This window comes from Xenopus tropicalis, chromosome 7, assembly GCF_000004195.4.
Source record: "Xenopus tropicalis strain Nigerian chromosome 7, UCB_Xtro_10.0, whole genome shotgun sequence".
NCBI classification, from domain to species: domain Eukaryota; kingdom Metazoa; phylum Chordata; class Amphibia; order Anura; family Pipidae; genus Xenopus; species Xenopus tropicalis.
The window spans coordinates 40,888,536-40,901,338 of NC_030683.2; the positions used below are offsets into that span (position 1 = coordinate 40,888,536).

Here is a 12,803-nt window from a genome sequence, read left to right on the forward strand (position 1 = left end):
CCATAGTGGCCTTGCTTTATCCCTTTACTGTACAGTGTTCATGCTTAGTACAACATGTCGGCCTAAGCAGGAAGCTATATGTATTTGCATACTTTATTATTATTATTAGCAGTAGTAGTGATATCATCTTTATATAGCATCGGGGAGCTTAAAGGTGCCAGTGGGCCCTGGGCAAAATTTCACTGGTGGGCCCCCACTGCCAAAGAAATTTGTGATAGTATAACCTTCAAGCACATGAAGTTCAATATATAAAGGAAGGCAGTGAAGAAGTGGTCTGTGCTTACTGAAGTAGACATGATTGCTAGGAGTGCCGCCCTGGACTAACAGCTCTGGGAGCAGAAAAATTACAAAATGGTGATATTAAAGGAACAGTAACACCAAAAAATGAAAGTGTATAAAAGTAACTAAAATATAATGTGCTGCTGCCCTGCACTGGTAAAAGTTGTGTGTTTACTTCAAAAAGTCTACTATAATTTATATAAATAAGCTGCTATGTAGCCATGGAGGCAGCCATTTAATGGAGAAAAGGCACAGGCACATAGCAGATAACAGATAAAACACTATTGTATTCTACAAAACTTATCTGTTATCTGCTATATAACCTGTGCCTTTTTTCAAGCTTGAATGGCTGCCCCCGTGGCTACACAGCAGCTTATTATATAAATTATAGTAGTGTTACTGTAGCAAACACACCAGTTTTACCAGTGCAGGGCAACAGTACGTTATATTTTTATTACTTTAAAGCTCTTTCATTTTTTGGTGTTACTGTTCCTTTAAAGGAAATAAGGGAAAAAAATTGCATCCATTCTATGCCCCTGTAACAATACCCTTACCCAGCACAATGTTTATTATCTTAAAGAAGAAAGAAAGGTAAAATCACTGTGGGATGCAGAATGTTAAGAACCCCCCCCCCCCCCCCAGTGATTGCAATCGCTTACCTTATCCCCTGTTGGTGCTTCTGTTAGGAGAAACCTGCTGTTTCTTCTCTCATCTGTCTTCAGAATCCCGGGGCCTGTGCATGCACAGTAGAGTAAAAAAAGATGGATTTTTTTGTTCAGCTTTTCACTGCACATGTGCAAGTGGCGCGGAGACAGAAGAAGGAAGAGGATTGCTTGCCCTGGCTGGTGCGGTTTTCAGGAGCACCAGCCTAAGCTTATGCGTACAAGTGCCATTGACTTCACATCAACTTGCCAGCTTTTAGATGCCAAATTTTATATTCAAGTTTTTACGTTTTTTGTGCTTAATAAATCTTGAAAATTTAAATGTGATTTTAGCAGTCTGGACAACTGAACCTGCCAATTAGAGTCTGTATTTGGTTCTGTATTCAGCCATATCTTTTGTATAGCCTGTAGTATTCAGCCGAATTATGGTTGACCAGACTGCACAATACAGTCTGCACTGGAAGTGTATATAAACAGGGAGTATTTTTATCAAGGGCTGGCATCTTCCAACATCTGAATCACAAATGTCAACCCCTTTACATCCTCCTTGCCTTGTAACATTCAGTCTTTCTCCCAGCACCTAACAACTGAGCGTGTGCCTCTCTGCACATCTGCCTTTTAACCCATAATGTCCATAAGCACATACCCCCTCAGGAAATGCTGCTTTACTGGGTATTTGCTAGTCTCATTACCAGTATTTCAGCAGCTACTTTCAAGACAAGCAAGCAACTCTCTTATATTCCTCCTGAGAGCCTAATATAAATTACAGTGAATAACTGGAAAAAAGATGACAGTGAATAACTGGAATAAAAGTAAAAAAACAGAAAAGCTTTTGCTAAAGCATTGAAACAAACACAGCTCTCCCCATCCTAATTGATACATCATTTTCAAATATGTTCGCTATCATTAAAGAAGAATCAGCTTTTTAACCCCACTCCACAATAGTAGGGTCATAGAGAAAATATCACTTTTTACATTTTCTCAGCTTCAAATTATGTGTAAAATTAAATTATAGGAGTGTGATATGCCACCCAGTGATGCAGCATGCAACTGTTTGTTTCAGATGCAGCCACCTGGACACTTAAAGTGCGTGGAAATGTCACTGTTATGGGCAATTAACAGAATTAGCTGTATGCTAATACAGATTTCTTTGTATTACTTATTGCCTCATAAACAAAAATAGAAACTATAGAAAAGAGAGAATTAAGTTGCATTTATACCTGAAATTGGTTGTTTAGACTGTCAGTGGGACTCATTTAACAGCATTGGGCAAATTTTGCGTACAGTAACCCACAGCAACCAATCAGTGATTAGTATGCCGTAGCATCCTCACAGTTAAAATTTGATTGTTATGCATCACTTACTGCACTGTAATTCTTAACTTGTGATGGTTTCTGGTTATCAAGGACCTGTTTTCCAGAATGCTTGAAACCTGGGCGTTTTCCCGGGATCTTTCTGTTAATTGGATCTCCATACTTTGTCTACTAAAAAATCATTTAAGCATTAATTATTATTGTTTTGCCTCCAATAAGGATTAATGATATCTTAGTTGGGATCAATACAAGGTACTGTTTTGTTATTACAGAGAAAAAGGGAAAAAATGAATTATTTGATTAAAATGGAGTCTATGAGAGATGGCCTTTGTATAATTCTGAGCTGTTCTGAATACGGGGGTTTCAGGATACGTGATCTCATACTTGTAATAGAAGCAAATATTCTGTAGCCCTTAGGATACACTCAGAGCAAAGTGTACTTCCCACCTACCTATATTAACTCTGCTAAACATGTTCCTTGCCTTTCTGTTTGAATTAGAATTACTCAGAATTCTTATTGAACACAAGATGAATGAGCGGATGATGGAGAAATCTGTTCTTATTGGTTGCTCGGATTCTTGCGCTGCAGAGTTTGCCATCGATCTTGGTAAGAATAGTGATTTCTGTGTCCAAACTACCTCATGCCACACGCTTACCATTTCTGTGCTCTGACTGGGATTGAACATTTGTTTCGTTCTCTATGCGTTTTAGGATCACTGGAAAGATCAAGATTAGAGAGAGAATTGTGTGGGAAATTCACAGACCTACGCAAAGCCGCTCTACAGCTTAGATTAAAGGATACTCCTCTGATGTCACAGGTAACTTCTACATATCAAGCAGTGATTAACTGACCCATACAACTAATGTTAGTTATAGAAATCAACAGTCAACCACCATCCAATCCCAACCCACTTTTGTCAGATAGACAGATGCTGTCTGTTGTTGCAGCTGTGCAGAATATAAACAGAGAGCTATGCTTATCACTGGCCACAGACCTGATGTGCAGGTAAATGTAATGAAAATGCTTCTGTCATGGAGGAAAATGATGAATAAGCAAAACCCAATGGAAGTCATTTGGTACTGATTACTGGTAAAATATGGTACATGTAGATTTCTCAGGTCCTAGCATTATCAGCTGACATGGACAGTGGCGATCCTGCCTCAGGTGGCAGTTGCCCCATTGCCACCACCTCTCTCCCACTCTGTGCTTACAATGTTAGCATCTGAGTGGGTCCAGAGGGGGCTGCATTGCTAGTGGAGAGAGCACTATTGCCCTTTATGCACTAGCAGAGTCAAATTGTTGTTTAAAAAATGAAAAATTGTCTCTTAAAGTTACCAGAGACAGCTTTTTGCCTCCCCTGGTAACTGGCCACTCCCTGCCACCTGAGGCAAGGTTCTTACCTTGCTTCATGGCAGGAGCGGCCCTGGACAGGGTGTTGTCTGTGACTGTCTGTATCATCTCTTTCTTCATGGGTAGTTCTGCTATGGATTTTGTTAGATTAAAAAATAAAGCTCACGTGCATTGGTGTTTTCCATAGATTGCAGTGGTACAAACTCTTACATGGGAACTGGAAGCTTAAGCCCACATTCATGGATTTCTTTAAAACATAAGTTTTTCTCAGTGTGATTGTTTGTGATCTGAAATGTTGGATCAAAGTTAAATATACTCTGGAATGTTGAATCAAAGTTAGCAATATGGCCACTGCCACAATGTAGTATCAATAAATCTGGCAATGGCACATGTTTGCTCTATACACATATTCCTGCCTGTGACTGCTTGTGCTGCCTGCCATTGACTGCACATTTATAAAAATGAAAGCAAACTGCCACGATCAGTGTAACTGGGCCACCCAGTGGTCAAATGGTAAACAGTATACTTAGCTTTACAATACTTAACCATATATCCCCTTTCATACAGTTCACCAGTTACTAGCTCACACTATAAAAAGGCACAAGAGAGAAGGTTGAAAAAGGTTATTTGTGGCTTTTGGCTAATATTAGACTGGGTGCTTTGACTGCTGCTGTCCCATATTCCCATAGAAATCAATGGGAAGCACTGTGCCTGAAGCACACATTTTAACCAGTGGACCTCTAGTGCTTATAAAAGAGACATATAACATAAGAGAACACCCCCTAATCTTGTAGGCAATAATGAATGATATATGTGTCAGCTTTTACTTTCGGAGCACCCCATAAAAATTATACTATCCCTGTCTGTGTTTCAAATGAGGGGTGGGCGAGTTCTAATGGTCCCTTCTGGAAGCACAGTAGGAGGGGATAGCCAATCACAGCCCTGCAGTCACACAAGCAATGACAGGTTTCAGTTCCCTAACAGGTCCACATAGCTCAAATGGAAAGGCTACTTAAGAAGCCTTTCCACTGGAGAACTACTTATGAAAATACTGCAGTTTGTCACTTTTTGGGGAGGCTAAACCTTCTTCTATCTGTATTTTTCTTTGTCTGCAAGATTATGTACGTAAATGTCTGTTTAGTATCTAAATAACACTTTGCCATTTGGTATCAGAGACAAATGAAAGTTTTCAGATCTGTGCATGGTGCTAGTTGTACATTAATTAAAACTTCTGAGAACATCTGATTCATAGGGATTTGAGTATATAATCAATGTCATGCAAAGCTTTAACAAAGGGAAATGTGGTTACCTAGTGGGCCTGGAAGGGAGCTATATCAATACCTTTCATATTCCTTTCTTGCCCTGGGGGCTGGTAGCTTGTTCTAACACAAATCAGCATTCATAGCTGAGAGAAGGCATTTTTTGTTAGGGTGTACATGATGTTCTTCTGATTTTCTTCTTGCCCAGGCTTGTGTCAGCAGCCTTTTTTTACTAATATGTCCACGAAGGGGTATGACAATAATCATTCTTTAAAATGTTAGAAACATTGCCAGAGGGCAAGAAAAAAAATAGAATGTAAATAAAAGGGGATTGAATCATTGACACATTGCTATAAATGAGATTTGTTTCACTCTGTACTCACTCAGTGGATACCATCTGGGTTTAGTAGAGAAATATAAGCTGAACTAGCCTGAGCCTATTTACATGCTGTGTTAGTCACCAGGTTGGCACTTTGATGCTAACTACATAGCATTCACAGTCTGCCTTCACTCCATTTGTTGTTAGCAGGGAATTGTGATGTGATTCTGTCCATAGAGAAGCCTCTACCTAAAATAAAGCTGGGGAAGATTTTATTATGGATCTGATAGCACCTGGAATCAACATTGCTGATAAAATGATTGAATGCCTCCCTTCTCTTTGCAGGCACAGGCCCTACTTCGCTGGCATGAAAGTCACCAGTACTGTAGTAAAACAGGGAAACCAACCCAAAAAAACATATCCGGGAGCAAGCGTGTCTGCCATGCAAACGGATTGATCTATTACCCTCAGGTAAAAACAGTCATTTAATAACCATGTTTGACTGATGGTTAACTTAAAGGAATCAGGATCTCCAGATATATGTAGATGGCAAAATCTGGCTTAGATGAGCATGGAACCATTTGTAAGCACTTAAGATAGAGAAGGTAGCCAAGATGATGGAATTATAAATGGATATGTGCTTTAGCCTTCCATAGAGATCATCTGTAGAGCTGCAGTTGCCTCAGTGCAGCTTAGCTTCAGTGTCAGTAGAGAGGGGACATTTTAGTGATACCATCTGCTAGCACATGCCCCCCCCCCCCCCCAAAAAAAAACCCCTCACCTGTTTAAAGAAGCCTATTTCATTAATATTGATTATCAGAGGTGAACATGCTAACTAATTCTATCCATTAGTTGTTCCTTATATCTTTAGGTTGTAAGCTCAAAAAAAAGCTCTTTACTCTCCAGTTTTACTGTGTAACTCACCCTCACATTAGCTTTTTGGCCTTAAGAGCCTCCTTAGATGCAGCACTGTCATTTAGTTGCAAAAGGAAGTTAAATTCCCTTTAAAATAACAACCCTCAGGCTAGGCTGATTGATTTTACTTCTGTGTGATGGAAAAGTAATTCTGGCAAAACCAATGAGACATTTTTGACCTGAGCTATACAGAAGGGAGGGGATACAGATTATATAACAAATTAACTGTACAGACACTAGGGAGGGGAGTAGATAGAACTGAATTCTTACAAAAGGCTGACCCCTAGCTGCAGTTAGCAGCATCCAGTGATCCATTTCCTTACCAGTCTGTCAGAAAGGGGTATTGTATTTTGCAATCAGGCTTTAAAGTTTCTGTATATACATATTATTTTTCCCTTACCTCCTTATAACTATATATAGAAAGATTGGTAAAAATAAAATGGATATTTGCTGACGCCTGAAAATAATGCAACTGTAAGTAACCTAGTTTTACTTCTGGTCTAGATGTCCCCAGTGATTATCACTCTGGTATCACACAGGAAGCGCTGCCTGCTTGCTCGGCAGGACTCCTATCCTGCTGGAATGTACACTGCTCTCTCAGGTTTCTGTGACATAGGTAAAGGATAAATATCTGTGCATATGTTATGAAAACAAAAGCCTCAAGTAATGTTTAAGGTATATGGCATATTGGCACAACTGACACTTTTAGGCTAATTTTTCATCATCAATAATATTAATTCAAGCCCTATATAGATAGATAGATAATTTATATATATATATATATATATATATATATATATATATATATATATATATATATATATATATATATATATATATGTATGTATATATATATATATATATGTATGTATATAGGCAGTGTTGCTGCACCTACATGTACACCAGCCTTTCTACCATATTTATGTAGGATCTCAAAGCCTACTATTATTTTACTGGCTTTAGCAGCAGGGTTTCTTTTATAAATGGACATAACTACAGGGCGGCACCATCAATATTTCATCTGCAATAACTTTGCAACTGCAGGATAGCTAGAGTTTGGTAAGATCTGGGCTAAGGAGCTTTGGCACCTAAGACATGGGTGGCAATATGTGCCCTGCCCCATGGTACAACATGGTACCATTACTTGCTGTCTGGCAGAGTTAGTGGCAGACACAGACTAACATACAGAGAAAGGGGGAAAACTGAAATAAACCTCAAGAAACAGTCTCTGCATCTATAAGTCCCCCATTACCAAAATGGTTCACCATAGGCAGGGGCTGCTGCTGCCTACCCATACTTACAGCCCTGACCACTTGAGTGATAATTCCCATTCTGTCTCCCTCTACCTAGAGAACACTACTTGCCAGCATACATAATAATGACTATAAAGTTTTGTGGAAAAAGAATAATTGCTTGGGGCTGCTTTTTCATTCTTTGGGGTAGAGCTTCTAGTTCCATTTTAGGTTATAAACTTAAGGCTAGAGCTTACAATAACATTTGTGACAATTCTATGCTACCTAGTTTGTGACAGCAGTTTCAGCCCAATAATGCCCATATGCACAAAGCCTTTGCTTAAGACTGCCCAGTGTATAAAGGTAATAACCTGGAATGTTGTAAGAAAATGGTCTTTGGGTAAAAAATACCAGGGCTAAGCTCATCACAAAGTAATACTGTAGCCTCTGAAAGGGGTGCTTAGTTGCTAGTCAATTAGCCTGATTCTTTCCCCAGGAACACTGACAGTAAAATGCTCACATTTTCTCCCCTCTGCACACATGTGATTTCTATATTTATCTATTGGAGGCACCACAGTTATATAATGTTTTATTCAAGGGAAACAATATTTCCAAGTTACTGAATATAACCAGAATGTTACCTTAAAGGGGAACTATCGCTAAATTATTAGTTCTTATTTAGGTAGAAAACTACTAAACAATATTAGCTCACCTGTATATAATTGTATATATAAGTGACTAGATCAATATATACATCAATATAGACCACTATCAATAACTTGTGTTTCTCTATAAGCAGTTCATACAAATAGTTCAAATGATAAATTCATGTGCAGATAAGTCAGTCAGTTCATTGGGGACAGTGGAATTAAGTTTTTTAATCCATTGGGGGTCAGTGGAGTTTGCCCCTGCCATGCTTCTCTGCACTGTCACTGCTCCATATGTGAGCTTCTATGTAATTTATATACAGTAAGTTTCTAGGCAAGTCACTGTAGTTTTATCCTAAAATCTTCCAGCTATAGGAGCCAGTGCCTCAGTCTTTATTGGATGAGGTGGTACAATAAGAGTTCTGTGTACAAAAGGCAAAGTGTGAGTTATGGATAAACCCAGCAGCAGTGCACAGTTCTCTACAGAATTCCCAATCGGGCATAGGCAGCTTCTAGTGATGTTTATACACAAGCGCTGGGATCATGACCCCAATCTCTGTATACTATATTTAATACTTGTATAAGACTACTTATATGTCTTAGCCATGCTTTTTTAAAATAATAAGTGTGTTTCAGGAGAAACTCTGGAGGAGACTGTACGGAGAGAAGTGGCAGAGGAAGTGGGGCTGGAAGTTGAGTCTATAAGATATTCTGCATCTCAGCACTGGCCTTTCCCTAACAGCTCGCTAATGGTGGCGTGCCACGCCACTGTACGACAGGATGAGGTAGTGCATTTTATCTGCAAATCTTTTAGGATGATTTTCATAAGGAAATATCTAGGCTATAGGGGTACTGTTTACTGTTGACCAGCAGCGTATTTCATAATCATGATGCAAACCAAAAAAATACTTTTGTATATTAAGATTACGCAGAGGGATATCCAATAAATAAAGTAGGGAAATTTGCTGGCCTTATTGTTGCTCTCCAGAACAACTGATGCTACTTAGAGTTGTAGCGGAGCTGTGGGAAACAAAGGGTTAAGGAAATGGAGAATTGGAGAATTAACCCTGTAGGAGACTGTGACTGCTTATTTAATAACACAATACATTTACATACTCCATGTATTCCTTTGGGTGGGATTGTTTTTTGTGTGAACTTTGAGTATTGGGGAAGCAACTGATTCGCTTATTAATATTTGAGAATGGATTTCTTGTATGGGCAGCAGGCATTACACAGTGCAATACCCCGCTCAGTATAACTTATTGGATGTACACAGATCTACCCCTTAATACAGGGAACCCCAACCTTTTTTACCCATGAGCCACACTGAAATATAAAAAGACTTGGGGTGCAACACAAGCATAAAACATGTTCCTGGGGGTGCCAAATAAGTACTGTTATTGGCTATTTGGTAGCCCCTATATGGACTGGCAGCCTACAGGAAGCTCTGTTTGGCAGTACACCTGGTTTTTATGCAACCAAAACTTGCTTTCAAGCCAAGAATTCAAAAATGAGCACCTGCTTTGAGGCCACTGGGAGTAATGTCCAAGGGGTTGGAGAGTAACATGTTGCTCACGAGCCACTGGTTGGGGATCACTGCCTTAATGCATCTGGTTTCTCAAATCCATTGTTTTACATGAATATTACAAAGAAATTTGGAATGTGGGAAAATGTTAACATAAGGAATTCTGTAATTATAGTTTTTTTTAATATGTGTTGCATAATTTGCAGCTCTGCATCAATGCAGCGGAAATAGAATCAGCAAAGTGGTTCAGTTTGGAAGAGGTGGAAGAAGCTCTAAAATGGCAGAAGGTGCCTCCCAAACAAGAGGATGGTACTGTACCTATCTGGGTACCACCAAAGATTGCCATTGCCCATCATCTCATCCAGGAGTGGGTCCAGGAGCAGAGAGCACAATTAAAGCACAGATAGTGATTGTGATTAAGGAATTTTACACATCTCCAATTTATATGTGATTGAAAATCATCTACAATTGGATGTAACTGATTTTAGTGCAAGTGGCTGGTCTATATACAAGCAGACTGCTATTACACATAAAAGGCAGTTGAGCTCAAGGTCTGAGGCTATGTGAGGCCCAGGCAATGCTCAAGGTATGTTTTTCTACCTCTCTCTCTTTATACCTCATCACCTGTTAGATTCTTACAGCAGCTTTGCACATTTGATAGTGCCTAAAACACAGGAAGAGCAATTTAATACTTTCTCTAACATATATCATGAAGCACTGGTGCTCACACCCAAGAACGGAACTTCTCCAAGTCAAAGTTCACTACATCACAAAAAAACATCAGATTCCTCTTGTGGACCAGACAAAAACCTACATATTTGAGTGCAAGGTAAACCACTCAAGCGTTTGGAGAGAACCCCTCTGTCCAAGGGACCAGCTTTAAGCCCTTACTCCATCAACTGACTGGGTGAAATTGTCTGCCATCTGAGTGCCACTTTGATCCCCTCCCCTCCCCCATCCCACCCCTATTCTGAATTAATACAAATGCTATAACAGAGGCTTGCAATAGTTACTGTTACAGCAAAGATCAACTATAGCCATTTGCAACATGCTACAGTAACAATGATAATTTGATGTGGTGCTGTTTTTCTAGAACTGTTTGTGTTTCACTGTATAATAAATAATGCTGCTGGGGAAGCTAATCCAGTAAAAAGCATACCAGCTTAAACACAGTGTCAGCGCCGAACCAGTGTTCCAGCTTTTTCCACCTTATTGGCCATTTATGTATAGTTATGTATTAACTGAACACTTTAAAGGTTAACTAAAGAAATAGGGCAGAAATATGGTACATTATGGGGCACATTTACTAATCCACGAATCCGAATGGGAAAAATTTGGATTGGAAACGAACATTTTGCGACTTTTTCGTATTTTTGTGATTTTTTCGTAGCCGTTACAACTTGCGCGAATTGTCGTGACTTTTTCGTAGCCGTTACGATTTGCTCGTATATTGTCGCGACTTTTTCGTATTGAGCGCTCGTAAACGACGGGCAAACCTTTCAGACTTTGCATGATTTTGGAAGCCTCCCATAGGACTCAATGGCACTCTGCAGCTCCAACCTGGCCCAAGGAAAGTCTCCCATAGGGCTCAATGGCACTCTGCAGCTCCAACCTGGCCCAAGGAAAGTCTCCCATAGGGCTCAATGGCACTCTGCAGCTCCAACCTGGCCCAAGGAAAGTCACGATACTGAAGCTTGAATGAATCCGAAACTTTCGTACTCGGCGCAACGGCTACGAAAAAGTCGTGACAATTTGCGCAAGTCGTAATGGCTACGAAAAAGTAGCGACAATTTACAAAAAATCCTAACGGCTACGAAAAAGTTGCGACAATTTACGAAGAAAACGCAAAATACCGATCATTACGAAAAAAATGCATTCGGACGTTCGTGGATTAGTAAATGTGCCCCTATGTATTGGGCTTCTGTACGTGACCCTTTACAATAAAAATGCTCCATTAGCACTCCATCTTCTTCTGTTGATGCCCTGCACATACTCTGTGCTTCTGTCAGTTACTGAGCTTAGGGATAAATGCACAATATACTGTATACACAGAATATAAATGTCACAATATAAGGCTGATTAGTAAATAATACAGATTATAAGTGCATGGCAGCTGTGAAACCAGTGCAATTAGCATCAGAAATTATTAAGCCCTGTAGTATCACCCTCTATGACAGACAAACTTCATTTTTTGTTTAATTACAGATTTCCCCTGTGACAACTTTAAAGGCCTGAATCATTAGCATTCAGAAATGCTGAACCTTTAATTATAATTATTTAATAATAATTATTTTGAGGGTTTAGTTCTCATTTAAGTAAAAAAGGGTACGTTACAAAGTATACAGCTACAGCTCTATATAAATAAAGAAAACAGTTCTAATAGGGGTGTTTGTACTTGCCAGACTTTGGTCATTTAATGTTCCCCTGTGCAGACTAGAAAGTGTGCATACTGCATCAGGGAGAGCGGGCCAGCTCTGTCCTTACCATCTGCCCTATAACCATCATGGCTTCCTTTATCTGCTGCTCCACGACTTATGCATCTGAATGAAGCTCAAGTTTGGGATGCCTGTATGCTCCTCACTGTTTTCCCCTCATAAATACAAAGAATAAAGCAAAAATGATGCACACATACAACTGCTGCTGTGTAACCAAAGTACCTCCAAGTGTTTATTGTGACATGCAGATAACCAAAGCACCTCAAGGGCTTCACGTCCTCTTTATCACTGGTATAGCACACAATGTAAACCCCCAATCGTATCACATTAAATGCTCTCTGACCTGCCACTCTCCCGGAGATGTGCATCCTTTTCACTTTATTCTTTGGATTTCCTTCATGCTGAGCCATGTGACTTGCGGGACCACACTGGGAGTGCGCTGACCCGAAATGATTTAGGCTAATGTCCAACAGAGCAATTTAGTTGCCCACAATAAATCTCTTCTATCACAGGCAACTAACAGCTCTGAAATGCCCTTTTACCAGCAACAATGAGTCGCCGGTGGAAACTACGCATCACTTCGGCTTTTCGAAGTCGCACAAAGTTGCCTGCAAGAGGAAACTTTGCTTTACTTTTGAACGCCTAAGCGATGTGTAGGCCTCTCCACCGGCGACTCATATTGTTGCCGATGAAAAACAATTTTTTAGTCACCTGTGGTAGCAGAGATCTATTGCGGGCAACTCAATCGCTGTGTCGGACATTAAAGTCTTGTTAAAATCCAGACTGGGAATGCTGCAAAAGGGGAAACAGCCTGTGGTTACGTACCATAAAAGTGCAACTGATTGCCCACATGATTGTGATTTCTC

General features: G+C 39.8%; 1 protein-coding gene across 2 annotated transcripts in view; it reads left to right on the forward strand.

The window, feature by feature from the left end:
* nudt13 (nudix hydrolase 13) overlaps positions 1–10,670 on the forward strand; it is a 47,084-nt gene extending 36,414 nt beyond the window's left edge. For both annotated transcript variants that reach the window (XM_002935966.5, XM_012967652.3), the window contains 6 exons: positions 2,754–2,861; positions 2,966–3,072; positions 5,529–5,654; positions 6,603–6,714; positions 8,614–8,762; positions 9,709–10,670. In XM_002935966.5, the coding sequence (XP_002936012.1) occupies positions 2,754–2,861; positions 2,966–3,072; positions 5,529–5,654; positions 6,603–6,714; positions 8,614–8,762; positions 9,709–9,909 (803 nt within the window). In that variant the 3' untranslated portion in view covers positions 9,910–10,670. The remainder of the gene's footprint in view (positions 1–2,753; positions 2,862–2,965; positions 3,073–5,528; positions 5,655–6,602; positions 6,715–8,613; positions 8,763–9,708) is intronic.
* The last annotated feature ends 2,133 nt before the right edge of the window (positions 10,671–12,803 follow it).